Raw genomic sequence first — 25,478 nt, 5'->3', positions numbered from 1 at the left:
TAAAAAAAAATGCATCACATTGCCAAAAACATGGACATTCCTGTCTAATCCACGGGTTTGTCTAGTAAATCTTACAATAAAAATATAGTAAACCTTTTGGAGGTCCCTTTTACTCCTCCAGCATGACAATAGCATTATCCATAAAGCAGTCGTTTACTGGGTCTGGTGTCAAAGAACCTGATTGGCTTGCACAAAGCCCAGACCTGACCCCTATTAAACACGTTTGGGATGAATGGGAGAGCTGACTACGAGCCAGAACCCATTGCCAAACATCATGGCCTGTTCTCACTGATATCCTCGTGTCTAAATGGGATCTTGCAACCATGTTTAAACTTTTTGTGGAAAGCCTTTACCTTTAAAGGGACACTTTTTTAATATATGCAAATTTTCCAGCTCCCCTAGAGTTAAACATTTGATTCTTACAGTTTTTGCAATCCATTCAGCTTATCTCCGGATCTGGCGCTAGCACTTTAAGCATAGCTTAGCATAATCCATTGAATCTGATTAGACCATTAGCATTGCACTAAAAGATAACCAAAGAGTTTTGATATTTTTCCTATTTAAAACTTGACTCTTCTGTAGTTACATCGTGTACTAAGACCGACGGAAACGTAAAAGTTGCGATTTTCTAGGCAGATATGGCTAGGAACTATACTCTCATTCTGGCGTAATAATCAAGGACTTTGCTGCCGTAACATGGCTACGGGAGGCGCAATGATATTACGCAGTGCCCGAAAATAGTCCCCTGGTATTCAAAGATACTAAGGGCACTATTTTCGGCTGCTGCGTAATACCGAAACTCTTTGGTTGTTTTTGAGTGCAATGCTAATGGTCTAATCAGATTCAATGGATTATGCTAAGCTATGCTAAAAGTGGTACCGCCAGACCCGGAGATCAGATGAATGGATTCCAAAACTGTAAAAATCAAATGTTTAACTCTAGGGGAGCTGGAAAATGACCATATTTGAAAAAAGTGGAGTGTCCCTTTAAAGTAAAAAAACAAAAGGCACATAAACGTGAGGTCTACAAAGTTTGGCCTAAGGCATCAATGATAGAATTAATCTGAATATAAAGTTGCATACCCACCCCTCACAAACTGTCACATTATCACCCAAGAAGCAGCATCACTGTGTGAAATATGCAGTTGAGGATATAGGCGTGAAGTGGAGATGAGCTCATACATTGAGTATGTGCGCTCCGTATTGCACACGCGTTTCACGCCTGCATGTCATACATTTCAGATCACAGAACTGTCCTCTGAGCTCACCGATGAGAGAAACACGGGCGAGTCTGCATCTCAGCTGCTGGAGTCTGAGACCTCAGAGAGGCTGAGGCTAGAGAAAGACATGAAAGATCTGCAGGTACCACACATACATACACATCCTGCTCCACTTGATGGTTTTCTGTAAGGAAACTTCTCATGCCTGAAATGGATTTTCTTGACGTAAATGCACAGACAGTGCTGCTGTTTATGCAGCAAAGCATCAGCCGCTTACAAATTGTGTTGTTTCTTATTAAATATCTGTGGATGTTTGAAAGGTGTACGGGTGCGTAAAGCATGTTAAGAGTTACTTGTTCTAGCCAAATCTGTGATGGCATCTTTTGTATTCTTACATAGACGTCCCAGAATGATTTGTATTGTAATTTAAAATGGTGGACAGGGTGTATGGATACAGTATGTGTACCTACTCTACTTAACTATATCTTGGGGACAAATTTGTATCCAAAAGTGAGAAAAACCTCCATTTGGGGACCCTATAAAAAATTTGGTATTTGTAAAAATACAGAAAGTTTAGGATAGGGTTAGGTCAGTGCTTCCCAATCCTTGGAGGACCCCCTCCCAAAAAGTTTTAGATGTCTCCTTATTTAACACACCTGCTTTAACTCATCAGCTTGTTAGGAAGACATGTTTACCATTTTAAAAGGAGGCTGATTAGTTGATTTAGGTGTTTTAAATAAGGAAACATTTAAAACTTTTTGGAAGGGGGTCCTTGAGGACCAGGATTGGTAAGGACTGGGTTAGGTTATAGTATTCATAACTAGTGCTCTATGATAGAAGCCTATGAAATGTCCTTATTTAGAAATTATAAGTAGACGTGTGTGTGTGTGTGTGTGTATGTATACAGATATTTATTTATAAATGCCTTGTATTATAATGTGTCTCTTACATTTTGGGTTGCCTGTCTGAGCAGATGTTCTTGGTATTTCCCTGAAGAACTGAGAGTTGATGTGCTGTGTGTTTCAGGCCAAATATGATGCTATGAAGAAGCAAACGGAGTCTATGGAAATGGAAGTGATGGAGGCACGACTCATACGTGCATCAGAGCTCAACGGGGAAATGGATGACGATGACACGGGTGAGCTTGTACCATTTCTTCCTGGTCCGAATGTTTCAAGTATATAGTACGTACATAAAGCACATTTTTCGCCTATTGAATGCATTTTGACCTATTTGTCAAAGAGTGCATTTTATAACAAAGCCCACTGCATGAAAAACTCTTAAGATTTCATCTAATCTGGCTGCCAAAGATTCACATATAAAATCACAAAACTCTATTAAAAGACAAAAGATTTTTCCTAGAAATGTAAACATGAGGCCACTTACTGAATTAAACATATGACAAAAGTTTAGTGTCGATGGTAGTAAGGTGATGTGACAACATTTGAAATAATGTTTCTAAATCAAAATTATTGCATCTGTATCATTTATTATTGCATAAAGCATTATTTTTTAAATACTATGTTTCAGTGGCGAACCGTGGGTACTTCAGCTGGGCCTTCAAAATATGCAATGAAGTGCAAATGCCTCTACATCCATAATTCTAGGCTATTCGTATTTCGTTAAATCATACAATGAACGTGTAAAAATTCTGAGCACGCAAAGTTAAATTACAGAATGGGCATTGTCTGCCTTTAAATGCAGTTTTAAAGTTTAAAATTACTTTAATCTAACTGATAAACACAAATACAGACTCTGCTGCTCTGTAATGACAGGGGCTCTGTAAATTTGCATTTAACAAGCTTAAATTATGTTCTTTAATTTAATTTGTAATTTTTTGGAAATATATATTTAGCTGTAGGATACCTTGTTAGTCTTTTCATAAGGGGAAATATAGCACCCTGCGTTCTCAGTGCACCTCCTTGTGGCTTATAACTGTTGTTATAAGATATCCAGGGCTCGCAAAATCGCTAACCCGAGCCCCGAGGTCCCGGGGCTATAGCGAATTCATGTCGAAAAATGTATCTCCGCCCTGCCCATCGGGTATATGGTGAAAAAAAATATTTGTATGTTTTCGCATTCTCTCAGATTTAGTTAGGAAATTATATTGTATGTAATTCGGCGTCGTCTGTCAGTCATTACTATCCTCACGTAACAAGTGAAACTGTCAGGAAGTAAAAGTATAATTAAACCCATTATTTTTCTCGTGTTCGCGTCATTCTCCTCTGCACGCGCTTCTCCCGGCAGTGCTCTTCACGAGTACGCGCTTAAGTAATTTCGTTTTTACCTCACCCCTATCAAGCTAGCCACAACGTCAATCACGTTTTCCGCCATTTACCTTAACCACTCTCACCGCAGAGTTTCGGGCCATTAGACTGTATTAATATTAACGGTCTATGATCTTCGTTTTTGGTGTTTTACAGCAGCTCGCATCCAGTTTGTTGCATGCTTAGGACTTCATGAAGGCTTACAATGCTTTGTTTTTTACCCGCCCACTTGAAATCAAAACGTGATTGGTCAATTTGCCCGTCACTCTCTACACCAAAACACATAGCTTGGCCTTCCCTGGGATTCATGAAGTCCTAACCAATGAATGAGCCAGATAACCGGGCCTTAATAGAGACAGACGATTCTGATTGGATTAGATGTTTTCATGACATGAACCTGACAGTAAGCTTAACGTTAGAACATAGATGAGAGAAAATATATTACATGTATTGTATTAAATTGAATTAAATAGAAATTTAAAAATGTAAAAACATATTTTTATTGAATACTATATTATTTATTATTTATTTATAAAAAATCTTTTTATAAATTTTTTAAGGCCTTCTCTGAAGGCGTAGAAGGCCCTAAAGGTTCCCCACTGCTATGTTTAAACAAATACAGTAGTATAGCGCAGTGGTTCCCAAACTTTTTCAGCGTGCGCGACCCCCCCCCCCAACTGTAAACGATGCATTCCTTTGCGGCCCCCCAAAGAAAATTTGTGACAAAAACTTTTCTTAAACTCTAAAATTATACAAAAAAGTAGTGCTTTTGGTTAGTAGCCTTAATTTTTTTGGTTTAATTACACAGAATTCATGATAAATTAATGTATTTCATAAAATGTCATAAAACTGGGGCCCCCCTGGCACCATCTCGCGGCCCCCAGTTTGAAAACCACCGGTATAGCGTATACTGGTATTCTGCATACTAAGTTGTAAGTTAGCATGCCCGCGACAAACCTCCATTCCTTTAGTGTTGCTGCTCACAGTTCAACACAGAGTTTGAAATGGAGGGTATGCATTGATGTCCATTTACCATGGGAAATTCACGGAAAGAATCAGTGTGAAAACATAAAAGTTTAAAGGCGGGGTGCACGATTTTCAAAAAAACGCTTTGGGAAAGGTAGTCGTGCAAGTACCAAAACACACTTGTAACCAATCAGCTGTAAGGGGCGTGTCTACTAACTGACATCGTGGCCTGGGTTGCATATGTGTGGGGTTGGTCTATTAAAAGAAGGTCCAGATTTTATTGGGGAAGGGGCGTGTGTGTTTAGGTGATTTCAAATGTCAACATTGGCTTTCAGAGATCGTGCACCCTGCCTTTAATATTGCCATCTACAAAAATGTCAGTATAATTGACAATTATTAGCTTAAATTATATTTAGTTGGAATTGACAGTGACCCTTGCTAGTAGTCGGTGGACATTGGCATGTGACCAAACATCACTTTTTCTGACATAGTGTTATGCAAGACAAACATTTATCAAACCATCCCACCTTTGTGGAACACAAGGCTCATCATAATGGATCACACAGCAACCCTTTTAGATGCATTTCTGTGTTTTTGTGGATTTCACGCTATACACTAATGCTGTTGCTCAGGCTTTTTGCCACTCGGTGGGTGTAACTGCTGTCACTTCCACCATGTGCATATACCCTTTATTATCAAACATTTAATAGAATCTCAGTGAATGGATCCCACCATGATGACTGCGCTTAGAGCAACGACTCAAAACTATCAGGCATCTCCTCCATCATTTTGGAGGAATTGAAGGGCCATCTGTGGGGATTCCTGTTGTGTGACAGCCCAAAGCTCTTTGGCGAACAGCAGAGCTTCAGGTGTGCTGAACGTCCTCAGCGTGGTTCCTCCAGACAAATGAGAAAATAATCTGTGGCATCAGGGCGGCTGCTCCTCATTAAGCTGTTTATATGGAAATGCCGGGGGGCACTGAAAACTTCCAACATGCGCTTTCTCTTTTTTTTCAATTGCTCACCCACTTTTCTTTCTCTCATTTCGGGTCATGACTGAAAGACCAATTCAGTAAGCTGTTCACTCAAAAGCTGCTGCAACCACAAATTGTTCGAGCAGAATTGTGAACTGGTTTTAGTCTTTTCCTTTTCCTGTATCCTGGTCTCGTGCTATCGATGGCCACCTTGTTCTCGATTAAGCCTGATGTAGGTCATGCTCAGTATTGCTCTTCTAAAAAGTCAAATTCATGAATAGGCAATGCATATGTCAGACAGGTGATGACTTGTTCACATCTCTGGGCCTGGCCTTAATGTCATGCGGTTAATCTCTCAGGCTTTATTCTAAGACATGAAAGTTTGATTTATTCAATGGTGTCATGGCCTGGACCACCTGCACCACCTACCTGTACACCTGCACACGTCTTATAGATCTGCATTGATTTATTTAGTGTGTCTAAAGTATTTACAGAAATTCTATGTAATGTAAGCATCACTAAAACTGTCCAGCTTTCTATTTCTAATAAAAGTTATTTTTTTGCTCCTATATTTAACATTTTTTTATTTGTGTGTATGTATATGTGTATATATATTTATAAATCTATTTTTAAAGATATTTTGTTTGTGTACATTTATACTCTGCTATAAATGCATAAATCTATATGATCACAGTAGCCATTGTGCTTTAACACAATAAAAATCTTATTTAGTGAGCAGTGTCTCAGCTTTTTCGTGAATTCATCTGAGTTGTTTTTGTTTTGGCCACAATCAACAGAATTGTAGTTTTCACATGCACTAGTTCAGAGTTTAAACCTGTGCTTTAAAAGAAACACTAACTACAGACAATCTGGCGGTTTAAGAGAGGGTAGTGATTAAAGTGTGATCTTCACTGACTGTGTGTGTGTTTGTGTGTGAGTGTGCAGGAGGAGAATGGAGATTGAAGTATGAGCGAGCCATCCGAGAGATTGAGTTCACCAAAAAGAGACTCCAGCAAGAGTTTGATGACAAACTAGAGGTGGAACAGCAAAACAAGAGGCAGTTGGAAAGAAAGGTAAGCACGTATACAAACAAATTGGTTTCACATTTTATTGCTAACAACTCTGGCCGTAATTCCAGATTTTGGCACCTTTATACATCTTTTGTCTTTATTCCATCAAACTAAGCCAAATGGACAAACACACAGGGTTTAATCATCTTTTTCAGGTTTATGTGAATGGAAATGTTGTAATTATGGGTGCATTGTGAGACACTGTGCATATATAAATGATACAGATCTAGTTAAAATCAAGCAGTTTTCACATTTGATTAGAAAAAACTGATTTTGCTGGCATTCATTATTATGTTGACTTCGTTGCCATGTTTCTGACGTGTTTCTAAACATTTCATGACATGCCCTCGGATGCCTATAATAAATGCATTTTCTTGCATCGCTGTGCAAATGTCCAAAACCGTAAACGTTCAGTGCAATACATAATAGAGACTCAAACTGTCGATGTGGACTAACACAACAGCATGTGCTGTCTCAGACATCTATGTACTGACTGAAACTCACACATCTAGACAAGACGAGATGCCGACCGGTTTGGATCTCATCTAGATGGACAAATGCATCTGTACAGACTGACTAATAATTTGTTTGCGTGTGCAGCTGACAGACCTGCAGGCGGACAACGAGGAAGTTCAGCGCGTGGTGCAGCAGCTGAAGAAGAAATGTCAGAGACTGACAGCTGAGCTGCAGGACACCAAGCTGCACCTGGAGGGTCAACAGAGCCGCAACCACGACTTGGAGAAGAAACAACGCAAGTGAGTCAGCACAGAAAATGCATGGTTACATATTTCATGCATGCTTGGTATAGGGTTAACATTAATCCTGTAGCGTAAGTTGCAGAGTCGGCATGGGGTTCACGTATGTCTCAATGATCTCACAGAGCACGTGATGGGTATCCTAACCAGGCAAAATGTGATAAAGCAACAAGCGAGAAATCCTCCCTCATCCGTGTTAATCTGATTTTGTGTTGACCAGCCGTGGCCTCAACAAGCAACAGTGTGACGAGACGTTTAGTCAGTTATCTGGATCCTGTTCGGTGACAAAATCTCACTGCTTTATGTAACATCACAGCATTATATTTAGCTGTATGTTAAACATTAAATGGCTATATATGTACAATTACTAGCCTGGATGAGTGAAAATGCTTGACAAACTGAGTACCATTTGTTTAAGAGAGTGTAAGCCATTTGCCCCAACTTCAATGTTTCAGCTGTAAATGAAACATCTGTATCCCCACAAAAACAAGGTGAACCATAACCCACTTAAAAAATGTCCCAAATTTAAACAAATACCTCCAAGTCACAGAACGGCCACTTCCTCTTCTGCCCGGGGTGAGATAACTTAATAAATCTGAATGTGTGACTTTCATTACTCGGAGCGGCAGGCCGTAAGCAAATGGCTGGCGGTTAATGCGTGAAGGGGCAGCTAAGCCTCTCTAGGCTGAATAAACAGGCGGAGGCTGCAGGGGGAATGTGTGAAAGTCCACTTTAAATGTAATGATCAGCCAGCTGCCACAGGGCAGATTTAGTCGAGGGGAGGGGTTTTAGAGGAACACTCCATCTCACTGTGGGGCTCGGATTAACAGCGAAAGTTGCATAAGACTCATTTACGGGATCATAACAGGGCCTTCGAAAGGGGGAGAGAGGGAGTGATGTAGGAAATAATGGAAAAGAAAGAACTGGTTTGCCCCACAAGTACCCCCACCCCGTGCATTGTCACCCACTTATGCGTTAACCCAATCAGAAAGCTTTCCCTTCATGCCCCCCCACCAATACACACGTCATACTCAACACTGTAAGGCTTAGATGAGTTTTACCATTTCCCTACACTCTGCTATGCTTGGTTACTACAGCAAAAGCAGGTAGGTTATATTTAAATGGTTAACATTATGCCTTTTGTTTAAAGTAAACATATATTTATATTTACAGTACAGTAGCTCAGTTGGTACAGCAATGCAATAGCAGCGGAAAGGTCATGGGTTCGAACCTCAGGGAGCATACACTGTTAAAACACGTATACCTTTGGATAAAAGCATCTGCCAAATTTGTAAATGTAAATATTTTTGCATCTGTGGTTTGTCTTAGATCAGCTCATCCACTGATTAGAGATCAGCTTTATTTAGATTGCACACTCCTACTTTAAACTCTGTTAAAAAAAACTAATATGCTCAGACATCTTTAAAAAGCTATTCATCTGCTATAAGTGAACTATTTTAGACCTATTTAGATTTTAGGACTAAAGTTATTTGTGTCTGTGCAGGTTTGACTCCGAGCAAACCCAGGCTCAGGAGGAGGTGCAGAGAGAGAGGAGCCAGCGGGAGAAATTGGGCAGAGAGAAGGACATGCTGACCGGGGAGGTGTTCAGCCTCAGACAGCAACTGGAGGTAACCTTTATATCATCATCATCTTTGATATTTCATTCACACAGGCTTTAACCAGCTGTGATGTACACGTGCCCATAAGCTTACCTCTGATCTTTTTAGGATAAAGATCTGGAGATATGTGCTGTCAATCTGAAGCTGGAGCAGATGGAGGCGGAGCTTCAAGATCTGAACTCGCAGGAGTCGAAAGATGAGGCATCGTTGGCCAAGGTCAAAAAGCAGCTTCGTGACCTTGAGGCCAAGGTCAAAGATCAGGAGGAGGAGCTCGACGAGCAGGCGGGCACCATTCAGATGCTGGAGCAGGTAAACAAAAAGATATACAGTATTATAAACTTCTTACTGTATGTACTATATACTTCTTGTTTTTATATCAAGCCAGTTATAATTTCTAACTCATCATTTTGTATTTTTTGATGAGCATCAGGTGTGTAAAGAGTAAATAGGTTTTATTATTAGATCGTGTCATATATTGTATTCAGCTGGCTGATGTTTAATGGATTATTGCTTGGAATAACACAGACAGTCCATCCACACAATTTTCACCCTTCATGCATAATATGCTAATGTATGTAGATTCTGCTGATGTGTCAGTATGAAGAAACCGTCAATACTCTCAGACTGTATATATTATAATAATTACTAAGAAACAGTTTATTGGCGTGCACGACTGGACTGCTTTGCATATGCATCTGTATGCACGTAATGCGCATCACGACGCTTTGATGTTGTGACCTCCAGGCCAAGTTGCGTCTGGAGATGGAGATGGAGAGACTGAGACAGACACACTCAAAGGAGATCGAGGGCAAAGATGATGAGGTGGAGGAGATCAGACAGTCATGCAGTAAGAAGGTATGATACATTAAACCAGCCACCATACAATTGTATCATACACTATAATGATTTCAGCTGTTCACACTGTAGTTTCTTTGAATTATATATGCATTCATTTTGAGTACATTTTTTGGCCACATATTACAGTTTAGGATAATCGTATTCACTCGGTTTTATTAGTAACTTGTTTTATTCTGTTGATACTTTTCGGAAAGTTTTCAATCAAGTCAAAATGTAGTTTTATTAATTTTAGAAAAATGAATCTTCGACAATTTATTTTGTTTTATTGTGTTAATTATTAAACGTGGCTCTCGCCATGATCATAGCCAGCGAACCTGACGTGTTAAAATTATTATTAATAAAAATTGAAAAAGAACAATTGAGTTTTGCTTGTAAAAAGTATAAAGTGTTATATGCTATATGTTATACTATAATGACATTATGCAAAATAAGTTATTTTATTTTTCTATTTGTGGAGATTAATATATGCAGATTAATCTTTTTGGAATATTTTATTGGATTCATAAAGTTACAATATATTAAACACAGAGTGCAAGTCACCAGCCAACACTCCCTAAAACCGCGGTCACACTAGACTTTCGTCATGCGAATGTTTTATGTAGACTCCTGAGAAACTGTTTTTTTTCTTTGGTACTGCAGCGTCTATTTAACAAATTTATTACTTTCTTATGATACGAAGCAACGGACGCAACTGTGAACAACTATCGGCATGGATTTTTGCCAATAGCTGACTGTTCCACCAATGAACTATCGGTGTCGATTAATCGGCAAAACCGATTAATCGGTCTACCTCTAATATGAATTCGGTAGTCAGAGTCTACAAACTTTTAACACTGGAATGCATTAATATGCAAATTATTTTCGCAGGACCTTGTGTTTCTGGTCTGCCGCATTCACTCGTATGAACTAAAGTCACTGGAAAAGTCTATAGTTTGACGGCAGCAGTATTCCAAGTGAATTATGAGTACACAAAAAATTCCATTTTGAACTTTAATTTTAATCAATTTTATATTACAAATTCTTTACTAGAAATGAGTTACTATAAATGCTAAAAATAAAGTACAAATAACTTAAGCTAATCCTACTTTATTTGTATAACTTCTCACTGGTCAAGAAAATTTCAATTAATTGTAAATTCAAGTTGATTAAACTTAAAAAATAAGTGCAACAAGGAATTTTTACAGTGTACCAGTAGTTACATAATTAGTTTGTTTTTATTTTAATTGCTGATGTTTGGTTTTAACATAAATAAACATGACATATTCAGCCATGCATTGAATAGAAATATTCATTCAGGTTGTTGTACACATGTAGCGCAGCTTTTCTTCATAGATAATGGTGCTTTTGTGGAGCATCTTCGGCGCAGAGGGGTAGATAAGCTGCGCTTATTGAGTGTTATTCTCATGTATAATTCATAGGACCTCTTTTTATTTTTCTCAAGTATTTTTCACCTTTACCTCCCCTCCACTTAACCAATCACACAGACAGTACAGTACATCCCATAATTACCCTCTTTCTCACGACCTAGTCTCCTGATTGACACTTGAAGGTGCTCTGAATGGTCTAAAGACACATGTGCCAATGTGTTTGTATGTCTGAAATAATAGTAAATAATTAGATTGACTCTTTTGAACACACTTACCTCACAAAGACCTCCATAATGTCATTTTGTTCTGGTTGTGTCTGTGTGCGTGTAGCTCAAGCAGATGGAGGTGCAGCTGGAGGAAGAATATGAAGACAAACAGAAGGTCTTGAGGGAGAGAAGAGACCTCGAAGCTAAGCTTATGAGCGCTAAAGAGCAGGTACATCTCAACTCATCACACACTAGCCCTTTATGTAGGTGGAGAATAAGTTGCTCCTGCTTCAGTGTATATACTGTATGTGTGTGTACTATCTACAATGTTTAGCAACTGCATTTTCTACATAAGCAAAATGTGACTTTGAGAAATTCGACATTGCGAAATGTTGACCAATGCTGTTTTATCCATGGGAATCAACCCATGACTGTGGCGTTGCTAAAACCATGTTTGCTCTGAAACTACAATATTTGTAAAAGTTATATATTTCTAGATGGGTAAATTGGTACTTAATATACACTCACCTAAAGGATTATTAGGAACACCTGTTCGATTTCTCATTAATGCAATTATCTAATCAACCAATCACATGGCAGTTACTTCAATGCATTTAGGGGTGTGGTCCTGGTCAAGACAATCTCCTGAACTCCAAACTTAATGTCAGAATGGGAAAGAAAGGTGATTTAAGCAATTTTGAGTGTGGCATGGTTGTTGGTGCCAGACGGGCCGGTCTGAGTATTTCACAGTCTGCTCAGTTTCTGGGATTTTCACGCACAACCATTTCTAGGGTTTACAAAAAATGGTGTGAAAAGGGAAAATCATCCAGTATGCGGCAGTCCTGTGGGTGAAAATGCCTTGTTGATGCTAGAGGTCAGAGGAGAATGGGCCGACTGATTCAAGCTGATAGAAGAGCAACTTTGACTGAAATAACCATGCGTTACAACCGAGGTATGCAGCAAAGCATTTGTGAAGCTACAACACGCACAACCTTGAGGCAGATGGGCTACAACAGCAGAAGACCCCACCGGGTACCACTCATTTCCACTACAAATGGGAAAAGGAGGCTAGAATTTGCACAAGCTCACCAAAATTGGACAGTTGGAGACTGGAAAAATGTTGCCTGGTCTGATGAGCCTCGATTTCTGATAATGCACCATGTTGCAAAGCTCGATTCATTTCAAATTGGTTTCTTGAACATGACAATGAGTTCACTGTACTAAAATGTCCCCCACAGTCACATAGCATCTTTGGGATTTGGTGAAACAGGAGTACATGCCCTGGATGTGCATCCCACAAATCTCTATTAACTGCAAGAGGCTATCCTATCAATATGGGCCAACATTTCTAAAGAATCCTTTCAGCACCTTCTTGAATCAATGCCACATAGAATTAAGGCAGTTCTAAAGGGGAAAGGGGGTCAAACACAAAATTAGTATGGTGTTCCTAATAATCCTTTAGGTGAGTGTATGTAGTGCTCTTGCTAAAGCTTGAGTGTTTAAATTAATCTTTGCGTTTTTTTCAGGTGAGCCACAGAGATGTGGAGACAGAGAAGCGTTTGAGGAAGGACCTAAAGCGCACAAAGGCCTTATTGGCTGATGCTCAGATCATGCTGGATCATCTGAAAAACAACGCTCCCAGCAAGAGAGAGATCGCCCAACTCAAAAACCAGGTTTGATCTCAGTTCCTCAGATGTGATTTTCAGTAGTAAGACTTCACAATCTCTACATGTTATTCATGAGTGTGTGTGTGTGGGGGGGTCTTCACAGCTTGAGGAGTCTGAATTCACATGCGCTGCTGCAGTCAAAGCCCGAAAGTCTATGGAAGTGGAGATCGAAGACCTCCATGTCCAAATGGATGACATATCTAAATCCAAGCAGGCGGTAAGTGTAAAACCTGTCTCTTTTCAAAAGAATTCAATTTGTTCAGTTTTAGTCAGACCGAGACCATCACACACACACATCCACCTTCACTTGCAGCCAGGATTTTAATTATTTACAGCTGGGAAATGATTTCCACCCATAGTGGCACGTTTCCGATCCAGATTCTAATTTGAATAGGATGTGTTGTTGTAAAATACATTAGCCTTTAATAATTCTGTCACTGATTTAGTATTATTTCTGCGCAGCAATGTAATTGTGTCCTCCCTGTAGCATATTATAAAGTGATGTCAGGAGAGATGAATGCAGCCAAATTTAAAAGATTCTGTTGTCTTATAAACTGCATATAATTTGGTCTCTTTTTGTTATTCTGGCCTGTCATGTTTTTTTAGCTCTTTGAAGCAAGAGACACTTTTGACAGGATAGTGCGGCAAGCATTTTTAATTTTCTATAAAGGCCGTGCCGAGACGACACTTTTTTGGGGGGTAAAGCTAAGTCTGGTTTCTTGTCTGAATATTGTCATATTGATTAGCAAGCACATGATAAATGGTGTGGTCATGATCAGCCTTTGATCTGCTAAAGGACCTGTCTGTCATCCTCCTGGGAGTTCATGGATTTCCACTAGAGGATTAGCAGATGATGCTTCGCTTTGATACAAAAAACCTGCCAGTGAGTGTTTAAGGGTTTTTCAGACCTGAGGCTTTGTTTCGGAACCTATAGTGCATTAACTCCCTTGATTCGGTTCATCTAGGCACTGAGCTCGGATATTCACCAAATGACCCGGCCCGATTGCAAACAAGCTCTGGAGCGGTTCGGTTTAGGTTTGAAAGCAATCCGACACAACGGACTAACGAACAGGCTATCTTATTGCTTTTTTAACCTTGAACATACCTCATAAATCTTTGGTGCCGATTTCTGGTGAGCACGTCAGCGCCATTTAAAACTAAAGCACACCTGTTCCTAAAAAAATTGTCTTCTAATTGCAGAATAACAAGTTTTGATTCCTGCTCACAATAATGAAGTTATATAACCAAAAAGCCACACAATAATCCTGCAAAGCTGTTGTCTGTCAATCTGTCAACTTTGAGCGGATTCATAGAAAATAAACAGATGAACTCTGATCAGTTAAAGGAGAATTTTTTATTAACAAAGTCTTTTAATTTGGAAATTGCCAAATTGCCTTGTGAATGCAAACCGAACCAATATGAAATTGCAACATTGTAACCATTCAACCCCTGGTTTTCGAACAAAGCAATCGACCTTTCAGGGTGTGAAAACACCCTAAAACTCTCACTGTGCCATACATAAAGGAGGGAATATCTTGATTCTTTCCGGTCCACATGAACTTATGGAAACTAGCTACAGAAATAGGTCACTGAGAAATCCTCATGTTATCAACTAGGATTTACATAATGCACATGATTACAAATCAACACCTATTGAGTATATTCAGCTACTTGGCTAATGAGTGAAAGTGTGAACTGTGATGGTACGATGAGGAAAGCCAATCATAACAGAGGTTTTTGCATATGTTTTAAATGTACAGTAAAAGAAACTGACTGTATAATTCTTAATGCAGAGAGAGAAGGTGGACAATGATCATGTGCACCTATTTTATTGCTAAAAAACAACATTATTTTGTGTATTTTGTATAATACAATGTGTTCCCGTGGTGTATGGTTCAAAAAACACATTAATTTCCACATACCGTACATTTTTGTAGCTCCAGATTTCCCTCTCTTCCTGAAACGCACGGATTTGAAAAGCTCTATGTCCCTGATTGGCCAGCTAATCTGTACGTTGTGGTTGGCCTAAATGCCTCTGACGTCAGCCGGCAACGTGATGCTCCTTACCATGTTTAAAAGATTTTGTTGCTAACAGGAGTTAACTTACAGGCTCTAAGTCCGAATCAGGAGGAATTATGATAATGTCGGTCTTGTCTACATCACCAATCCCAGGAAGTAAACTGTTGCCTACAGTCTGTTTTTTTTGTTGTAGTCTAAGAGAAGAGATTTACTGGAGACGATAACTAGCGTCATTGTTTACTTAGAGCTATGTACCTTTTGCATATCGTTAACATGTACAAATACACACTTACACACCAAAGGAAATTAAAAAATGTGAATCGGACAATAGGTGCTCTTAAAAGCATCAAAGTTTTATTTCAATTATTGATTTCCCTTTTATTTCAATCTTTCTTCAAAATATTAAAGATTTCAAGGTTATTTTCATGGAATGTACTTTACATGACGTAGGATGATTTATGTAGAAAACAACAAATCACAAAAATAAAATGACTTTAGCTGGGTTTCACAGACTGGATTTCAAATAGTCAAGATACTGGATAACATTGTAAGTGGACTTGAGGGGGAAAAGTTGAATGCTACAAAAGCAAAATGTTTGACCTTTAATATTACTGCATTTTGATATGTGACAAAGAGAGAGAAAAAAGAGAGAGAGACATACAGTAAAAGAAAGGTGAAAAGATTGTTTTACTGAACTTCTTAAATGGAAACTTGGTCTTGCTTCATTGCTCAGAGAAGATGGATTGAAAGTTCAGAAGGAATTGTTTTTTATAGATTTGCACTTTCTCCTTGTGGTAATTTTAAAGATTTCTTTTTTATTCTCATTTGAGACTCATCATTTTTTACACATGAGAATTTGAGCTGCAGAAATAAAGTGAATAGCAGTCTAATAAACAGATCACAGCGAAATACAAATTTATGTCATATTAATAAAATTGTCTTCCTTGTCTGAAAATAAATAGGTGGAGATTCTCAAGTGTGTACGTGAAAAAAAAGAAAAATCATCATTTAATTTTCGGCTTTTACTCTCACAAATTCATTAGCAGCATGTGATGTCTACATTTTTTGCTTCTCTTCCTCAGAGATGAGCTCACTGTATTGTTGAGGTAATTATAGGAGACCTCTGATACTGTGTGATAGAGCAGGCAGTCAAGTGTTGCTCTGTAATTGGTAGATCTGTAATTGTGTGGAACTGTGCTGTTTTCTTCTGAAAGGTTTGTGAAATTCAAGCAGCTACTGTTTAGTAAGGATGTGACAGCAAAATCATCTGTTTAGGGGGTCAGGCTTGCTGTTTGAAAACAATAATGAGGGCTGACGTTAAGAGCTTTGGCTTTGTGGTTTGCCACACATCATACTGTATAAGAGGTGCAGGATCAGGTCTTGTTTTCAGTTTACATTTCCCTGCCAGTAATATAAAATTCAGTCAATATCATCAAGCATTATTTAAATAGTCATAACCGTATTAGCTACAAGGATCAATATGTATGTTATTCATCGCATCTTTTATTTATTTATTTATTTATTTTTTATGCATTGGGCAAGCACTTTCATCTAGTGTCTTGCCTTGCAATCAAGCTATATATTCGGTCAGTATGTGTGCAATACTCCAACCAAAAAATATTTTGACTTTAAGTGAGCGTGTCAAAATGTCAGACAGATGAAAATATTTCTAACATTGAAATTTGTCATGCATTTTTTGCATTTTATTTCAACATGCATTTCTGTACATAATTCTGATCTAATGTTTGTTTCTCCTGCAGCTTGAGGAGCAGTTAAGTCGTTTGCAAAGGGAGAAGAATGACCTGCAGTCTCGCATGGAGGAGGACCAGGAGGACATGAACGAACTTATGAAGAAACACAAAGCCGCCGTTGCCCAGGTAACCCTCTCCTTCTCTTAGGCCGTCATAGTGCACAGAGGCTCTCGCTTGCGCCGGTCGACAATCGTACACAAAAGACAAGTACACAGGACCATGTTGCATTCTCAACACATTATCTGAGACTTTTTATAGCCTTTCTAAAGATTATTTTTGAGAGCTTGTTTGCGAAAAAATTAAAATATGTTTTAGGGAAAAGTAGGGATGCGTGATTGTGTAAAAGACCATAATTGCCTTTTTAGTTTTCTATGAAAAAAATCACCATGGTTACGCTTGTCGATTATAATTAGCATTTCAGTTTTGGCTCATAACTAATTTGGTCACGCTGCTCGTGTGCAGTCTAAATTGGGTGTTACATCATCTACACAGTGAGTAATAATTTCAAATAGCGGCTGATGGTTTGTACTTTGGTTCTAAACTTTTTTTTTTACGTTTTTTAAGTGTTCACATTAGCAGTAAGCTTGTGGACTAAATGAATCATTTGTTTGGTCACAATGCTCAACTGTATCAATTGCAATGCACATAAGAAACATTTTAGCTTACAATTGTGAATTTTATTCTAATGCAGCACAAACTCAGTCATATTACTTATTTATTCTTTGCCACATGCTTCCATCATTCAGTGTATTTTATAGCATGCGCATATAACACCCGGACCACTTCCTATTCCTCGCTTTTCATCTGATGATGTCACAGGAACGATTGACATTCGAGCGTGTGGGTTGATCACCATTAGAAATGTTTTAAACACAGTGCAGCATTGCGGCAATGATATAGATGTGAGTGATGTGTCTCCAAAGACCCTGAGTAAACACATCCTCCCCTGGGTTTACTTCACCGGCTCCATGCTTCATTTACAGGAGCGTTCGTGGCACAGGTTTTGAAACACTTTACATCAGTCACATTCATGCTCTGTGCGTTCAGGCCATCTCACAATTTCGCTCTCCTCGCTCCATTTCACCCACGCTTCTGTTAACATGCTATTTATCGCTGCCGTTTTCTGCGCGATGTCATTAGCAGGCCATAAGACTGTTTGTGTGTCAGCGACTAAGTGGTTTGTTATGTGCTGTTAGATATATCCTCGATAACTTGCTATTATTGTACATATAGCCTGCTTCTTCAGTACTGTAGGTGCTGTGTACTGTATGCTATTTGTGTGATGCAATACAAGACAGTATGCAGCAATACAATATAGGATGTTTGAAATACCATCTGCATTTTAGATGAAATGGACAATGAGCTACTGAGCTGTATACAGCATATTTTGGTTTACAGTAAGCCAATGTCCTAGCACATGACACGGCTTGCTTTTCTTTGGTTTAGCTTGTTTATCAAGTGCACCGCTTCAAAGTGGGTGGGACTTATGGTGTGTGTACATCTACGAAGCATTGCGTTTCTTGCTCTAGATTATTCGCAGGATTTAACTTCGAGCAAATGTTTGCAAACTTGAATCTTTATTTTCAGCAACATTCACGAAATTAGTCATTTTATATCCTCAGCACAGTTATCTTGATCATATCTAAATTCAATATGTTCTAGTTAGTGAGATATGTGTAGTAGTAGACAGAATCTGACTGTGATCTATGCTTTTGTGTAGTCCACACAGAACCTGGCCCAGATCAGTGACCTGCAGGCCCAGCTGGAAGAGGCCATGAAGGAGAAACAGGACGTGCAGGAGAAGGTGAGTTCACACTGAGGAAAGGACACCTGGCATCCACACAGAAGTTCATGCAAAGCCAACATAGTTGTTTTACAGTCCCAGGGTACACATCTTAAGTGGTTTGAATAATTAAAGTGTAGTTTATCTTATTCAAGCATCAGTTCTTTACTAAGTGCTCCTGTTATCTTGCTGGTTTGTTTAGTAGCTTGGCATACAGCAATTAATTAAACAACAATTAAGGTACAGAGCTTATCTTATTTCCGCTTAAGGTGAGATAAGGGGAGGATACAGAAGATTTGTGTCTTACAGATTCACGTCACATCTACAATGTTAAGACAATCAGACTCATGCACTCTCAAGTAATTGAATCTTTTAGACGATCAAAATCTGACTCCGCCCCTCAACAATTTTAAGGTCACGATCAGACCCCACCACCTAAAATTTGACTTGATGATCAGCCTCCGCCCCTCTTAGCCCTTTCTTATAACTGATGCTAAATGTTGCATAATATTTTTTAAGTGTACTGTAGTTTTTCTATGTAGATTTGTATTAGCAACCTATAGTTAATTCACTATTCTTTCTGAATATTTTTTTCACACATCAAAAAGAGCCGTCTGGATTTTATCGTTTAACTCAAAGTTGGGTATTTTGCTCAATAGAGATGACTGTATCTGACCACCAGTGAACACATTGAAAATCATTTGTCCCAGCACAAAATATTTTGCTTCTGAAACAAACAAGGCTGTATGTATACATAAAAAAAGATTCCTATGGTGGCAAGGAGCTTTATCACTTAGTCAAAGCTCTGCCGTTAAATCCAGACCTTTAAGTTAGGATCTCTATGGAATACCGATGACTTGTTTTTCCTCTTTGTGTTTGACTTCAGTGTATATAAATGTGTTTGACAGCTCACAGCTTTGCAAAGTCAATTGGAGTTCCAAGAGCAGTCCATGGTGGAGAAGTCTCTGGTCAGTCGGCAAGAGGCCAAGATCCGTGAGCTGGAGACCAAGCTGGAGTTTGAGAAGACTCAGGTCAAACGCTTGGAGGTGAGTTGGCGGGGTGTATGCGCTTACTGATGTGGGCTGAACAGGCTGAGAGCTGGATGGGTTGAGGGGTCAGCGCTCGGGCACTGTAGAATCGAATAGGAGTGAAATTAATCTACACACCCACCAGTATTTCATGCTTTTTCACGCACTATATTGTATCATGCCTTGGCCTCTTTATAGACCTCTAACCTTGAACGTGTGTATTTTTGTACATATGTATAAAAAAATGTAGTAATTAAGATAAGGAAGACATGATTTGTTATTATGAGTAATAAGTGGAGCTATTTTACTTTTTTAAATTACACAATTCAAGATGCAAAACAAGATGCAGCCTATAATTGCTTCTGAAGTTTTGTTGTAAATAAGCATTTTTTTAGGCTCTTATGTTTAGGGTCAGTAATTTCTCTTAAATGGCAATGGAAAGGTTATTAGTCAGTTATTGAAATACCTTATTTTCACAAATGTCACTCTAGTCGTTTCATTGATATTTAACAAATTTTACTGTCTTTCATTGCAAAAACCTCTAAGTGCATGCAAGCATTTTTGACAAAAACCTTAAATGATTAGTCAATTTTCTTAAAAAAAAAACACCATGTCATCCAAAATGTTGATGTCTTTCTTTGTTCAGTCGAGAAGAAATTATATTTTTTTGAGGAAAACATTCCAGGATTTTTCTTATTTTAATGGACGTTAATGAACAGTTTTAATTCAGTTTAAAATTGCAGCTTCAAAGGACTCTAAACGATCCCAAACGAGGCATAAGGGTCTTATCTAGCGAAACGATTGTCATTTTTGGCAAGAAAAATAAAAAATATGCACTTTTAAACCACAACTTCTCGTCTATCTCCGGTCGTGTGACACGCCAGCGTGACCTCACGTACGTGCGTCATGACGTAGAAAGGTCACGTGTTACATATATGAAGTGCACATTTGCGGACCATTTTAAACCATAAACTGACACAAAGACATTAATTAGTATCATTCCACATACAACAACGTCGGAACGGTCCTCTTGTAAACACTGGGGTGTAATTTCGCAAATATCATCCGTAACCTCTTGACGTGATGACATATTACGTGAGGTCGCGCTGGCGCGTCACAGGACCGGAGGAAGACACAAAGTTGAGGTTTAAAAGTGCATATTTTTCTTGCAAAAATGACTATCGTTTTGCTAGATAAGACCATTATGTCTCATTTGAGATCATTTAGAGTCCTTTGAAACTGCAATTTCAAACTGCATTCGAGCTGTTAAGTGTTGGGGTCCATTAAAGTCCATTAAAATGAGAAAAATCCTGGAATGTTTTCCTCAAAAAACATAATTTCTTCTCGACTGAACAAAGAAAGACATCAACATTTAGGATGACATGGTGGTGGTGAGTAAATTTTTGGGATTTTTTTAAGAAAATTGACTAATCTTTTAAAACTGTTACTTTGGACAAGACATTGTAAACAGTTGCAAAATTACTAAATATGCAACAAAAAAAAAATTGCAAATGATTAAATTGAAAATAATTTTGAATTCAAAAGGTAAAAATGAAGAAACTGAACCACACACTAGGAGGCACTGTGATGCATGTGGCTGCCACATTGAGGTTGTATTCAGGTCCAAGTACTCATAAGGGACCAAAGTCTGAAAGTGATCCACGGCTGTTTAGCACTTAGAGGACTGTTAAAAAAATCAACATGCTGTTTAGCAGATTCTGCCAGCAAACCGGTATTTCTGAATGGCCTGAGGCCGAGATTAAGCAGATTTGAAGTGAAATTGTTTGATGAACATATAGTACATGCCGACAGCGTTCAGTTAATATCATTATCTCACTTAGGTTTTTTAACATTTTGTGGCATTTGCATCTGAGCTCTTTAAATATGCACAGACTTTTCCTCTTCATTACAATTGGCCTATTTTACCCTTTTACTTGGCAGAACAAATTAAAACTGGAATATATTCATTTTCGTTTCTTGAGACTCTTATTGCCCTTTTAGAAATATGATGTACATTTAATTTAAATTTTAATAATATATTGGCTGCTTCAGGCAAATATCATGGTTTTTTTTCATTGTATACAGCTTGTATAATTAAAATGAGTTCTGTTTACTAATGCAGATTATTTGAATGTTTTGTTTCGCTTGATTTGTTTGATTTGCTTCATTGTTTTATTTGTGCTGAAGTGACATTTCCCAGTAGCGTGTTCTCTTCATCATTCATCTCTGTTAGTCGCTTGATGACTTCACCTGCAGAATTACAATGGGCGCCCTGCACAAATTACAAATGTCTTCTGTGCCCGAAAGCAAAATCTGCAAAAAATATGCTTTGAAAGTGTTATTACTGTTTTTTTTGGGGCGTATAGCTCACTACAGACCTTAGTGATATGATCTCTAGGGGTAACTTTTCCAAAACTATGAAGATCCATAGAACCTTTGAATTCATAATCTGACGTTATTTCTGTATGTGTGTTTTTAACACAACCCACCATAGGTGTGAATTATCACACAAAAGTTGCCTTGAAGTTATTTGGAGTTTCACACCTTAAGGATAGTTTCACAGTCTTGCATATTTTAAAAGCAAACTTTGAGAAAGTGGCACATACAGTAGTCAGAATTGCGTTGAAAATGAGTTGGTTGTTGGCTCTTTATGCCTTATTAGTTTGCTAGTTTAGATGAAGCAGTGACCTGTCGCTGGTGCTCAATAACTATGCTAAGTGATTGAGTTGGTGCGTCTTGATTTCACAGGGTCTAGTGGCGAGGCTGAAGGAGAACCTCGAGAAGTTGACAGAGGAACGAGATCAACGCAGCGCCAGCGAGAACCGGGAGAAGGAGCAAAACAAGCGTTTGTTAAGGCAAATTCGAGACGTCAAGGAGGAGATGGGTGAGCTGGCCAAGAAGGAATCGGAAGCCAGCCGTAAGAAACATGAGCTGGTGAGACCCTTGATCTGTTGATCTTTAAGTGATCTTCTGATCGATCTTAAGGATGTGATAAAAGAAAAAATGTTACATTGACTACATGTCTAACAGTATGGGGTGCCTCCTTTATAATTGAGGAGTCTGACAGGCCCTTGATTTCAGTTGGAAAAAATCTTAAAGAACTTAAATAAAGTTTTGTGGTTTTTAGTCACTGCAAGTTAGTTTTGAAGCCATTTTTATGAAGGCATACATAGTTTAACTTTTAGCAAATAAGTGTATTATTTATTTATCAATAACCATCTATAATGACATGCAAAAGAATGATGTCACATACAAGGATATTGTAAGGATCAGGACATGAACTTTTGCATTGGACCAATGTCACAGCTACACCATACAGTAGGCTGTGCGTAGCCTGACTTTGACCTCTCCAAAAATGTTACAATGAGTGGATATTTTGCAAACTGCAAGCGCTGTGATTGGTCTGCTAGAACTTCTCCCATGCGTCGCATTTCCACTTGCTACAGTAAAAACTAAGATGGATCAAGTTAAGGTCATTGTCATTGTGAAGTCATTGTCTGTTTACCTCCATCAGTGCTGATACTTCTCCAACATCATACAAAGCAAGCTGCTTCATTGGCTTTTGCATTGATACGGTGTACACACCACTAGCATGCCTACTAGCTATCTGTGTGTGTTATTGCACTTCGACATGAACACCGTTAAAGAAGTATAAATGAAAACTGACGCATTGCCTTCGGCATAGAGGCTATGGTATAGGTCCTATGCAGCTGTATAAATCAACCTTTAGTTTAGGGATTGCAATCAGGTTGATAATCCCCATACACAATGAAGTTTGAAAGAACCCAAAACTCACTGCCCCTTTAGGATGAATTTGAACACCAACTGCAAGCCAGGCTCTATGGTCATAACCTCAATGGTGCGCTTGTGTGTAAAAAAAGCAAATCCATTGAGCCTTGTTCCAACATCAAGTAAAAAACCTTAAGAAGAGTAAAACAGTTTGAGATGACCAACTTTCTATGAATGCCAATTATTTAAAATGTCTGAATTGCTTTAGGAAATGGATATTGAGAGTTTGGAAGCAGCCAACCAGAGTCTCCAGGCGGACCTCAAGCTGGCCTTCAAGAGAATCGGAGACCTCCAGGCTGCTATCGAGGATGAGATGGAAAGTGACGACAATGAAGATCTGATCAACAGGTAACATTTATTCCGATTTTCAGTGTAAATGACCAGATATGAAAAACAAGAGGAGGAAAAAGAAAAAGAAAGCAAATGAGATAAAGAGAGATGAGGCAGTTTGGATAAATGTGCTGTTTTCTGAGCTTTTGGAGATTGTAATCATTGAGCAAGCTTCGGTCTCAGTCATCTCTTATTCACACATCTTACATATTTATGCCTGGAAAACTGCCGCACATAATTCGGTGCTCCTTTTTTATGTACCCGGCCTCATCAGTCAGAGGAATCATCTCCATTCTGCCTCATGCTGCAATGCTCCCATTCTCTTTCAGTGACCTGCGTCTCACCGAGTTCATTTGCTTGTTTATGCGCACAGAAGTATTCTAGTCATTCTAATAACAGTAAATAGCACTGCGCTTCACATTCTGAAATGGGGGCTGAAGTGCAAAAGGTCAGCGTTTTCGGTAAACATCTTGTGAGAACCTTTACACTGGGCGTGATGAATATTCAACCATTCAATGATTTTCTTTAAGCATCTGCACTTTTTACTTCATGATTTTTTTGTACTTCAGCCATTGTTCCACTGGTTTGAAATTGTATTTTGTTTTTATTTCCCTCCCACTTCTAGTTTACAAGACATGGTGACTAAGTATCAGAAACGAAAGAATAAAATGTGAGACTCGAGTTTGAACATATACAGTATTAACATGGTTGTGATTTTGCTCCGTAGAGGAAGATGATGCAGTATACAGTACACACCTTATGGAACTACAGTATAATACACTATAGTGTATTTACTGTATTATTATTATTCATTTAAAACCAACAAATCGGTTTCTAATTGATACTGCATCACACTTCCGGGCTTGACAACTAACATCACACGTTTTTCCTTTGTATGCACAATGTCACAGATTTAATGTATGTATGCATACGGCAGACTGCATGCTTTTACAAGCCGAGCATGTTCCCTATTGAGTTACCCTACCCAGAAGCATTTCCCTGAAAGCGAACCCTGCTTTTTACCATTGAACTTTTGAATAACTCATGCATTACCTTTGGGATTAGCATCCAGTAGACGGTGAGTACCATTTGGAGTGGGGCCAAACTGTAGGGCCAAAGGAGACTTGTTGGATGCTACAGGACCCATGTACAAACATGTACTTTCTCTCTCTCTCTCTATTTCTTTCTCTCTCTCTTTTGAATAATTCACAGTTCTGTTCTTAGGACTTAGAAGACTCTTACGGCGAGAGACGAAAGCATGTTCCTCATCAATCTTTTAACCACAAGGGCTAAATAATGAATAACCCTCAAATGTCCTACAAAAAGCCCCCTGACATATTTGGCAACGGCCTACACCGAACCACCGGCCCTTGGCACTAAGCCTTTTCATTTCTCTGTCAATAGTTGTCGGTTCACTCTGTACAACACTTTTCTAGTTTTAAAACTCGTGAGCTGTAAGCACCACTTATTACATCATGTGAGAAAGTATTGAAAGCTAATGGATAGTGCATTAGTGGTTAGATTTAGATGAATATGCTGTGGCAGAAATGTTGGTTTAGAATAGTTAATAGATGGTTGTTGACCGTTCCGGTCTAATTGTTTAATTCGGAGTATATATTGCGTTGTTTAAAATGAACCTGTCTGTAATGGATTTGTTAGCTGAATACAAACATTACCGGAAAACAGCATTAGTGGAAAAGCTGTTATTTCGTTTTTCTGAACATACTGTATGAGGGAGTTACACAGGACGTTACAAATACAGTAGCAAGTGAAATAAATAGACATTTTGGAAAAAAGTATAATTAAGGGTA

The 25,478-nt window shown here is 38.6% G+C and overlaps 1 protein-coding gene across 18 annotated transcripts in view; it reads left to right on the top strand.

The window, feature by feature from the left end:
- Positions 1-25,478, top strand: part of myo18ab (myosin XVIIIA b) — a 120,170-nt gene that overhangs the window by 83,258 nt on the left and 11,434 nt on the right. For 14 of the 18 annotated variants that reach the window (XM_065281110.2, XM_065281108.1, XM_065281107.1 and 11 more), the window contains 16 exons: positions 1,242-1,361; positions 2,246-2,357; positions 6,371-6,498; positions 7,096-7,250; positions 8,755-8,878; positions 8,978-9,178; positions 9,614-9,724; positions 11,425-11,529; positions 12,827-12,973; positions 13,071-13,184; positions 16,747-16,863; positions 18,458-18,541; positions 19,429-19,566; positions 22,297-22,482; positions 23,546-23,685; positions 24,293-24,337. In XM_065281110.2, the coding sequence (XP_065137182.1) occupies positions 1,242-1,361; positions 2,246-2,357; positions 6,371-6,498; positions 7,096-7,250; positions 8,755-8,878; positions 8,978-9,178; positions 9,614-9,724; positions 11,425-11,529; positions 12,827-12,973; positions 13,071-13,184; positions 16,747-16,863; positions 18,458-18,541; positions 19,429-19,566; positions 22,297-22,482; positions 23,546-23,685; positions 24,293-24,337 (2,027 nt within the window). The remainder of the gene's footprint in view (positions 1-1,241; positions 1,362-2,245; positions 2,358-6,370; positions 6,499-7,095; positions 7,251-8,754; positions 8,879-8,977; positions 9,179-9,613; positions 9,725-11,424; positions 11,530-12,826; positions 12,974-13,070; positions 13,185-16,746; positions 16,864-18,457; positions 18,542-19,428; positions 19,567-22,296; positions 22,483-23,545; positions 23,686-24,292; positions 24,338-25,478) is intronic. The other 4 variants (XM_065281112.1, XM_065281109.1, XM_065281101.1 and 1 more) reach the window with 1 other exon arrangement.

The sequence above is a fragment of the Paramisgurnus dabryanus genome, chromosome 8 (assembly GCF_030506205.2).
Source record: "Paramisgurnus dabryanus chromosome 8, PD_genome_1.1, whole genome shotgun sequence".
NCBI lineage: Eukaryota > Metazoa > Chordata > Actinopteri > Cypriniformes > Cobitidae > Paramisgurnus > Paramisgurnus dabryanus.
This window is presented reverse-complemented; position numbering and strand designations above follow the sequence as displayed.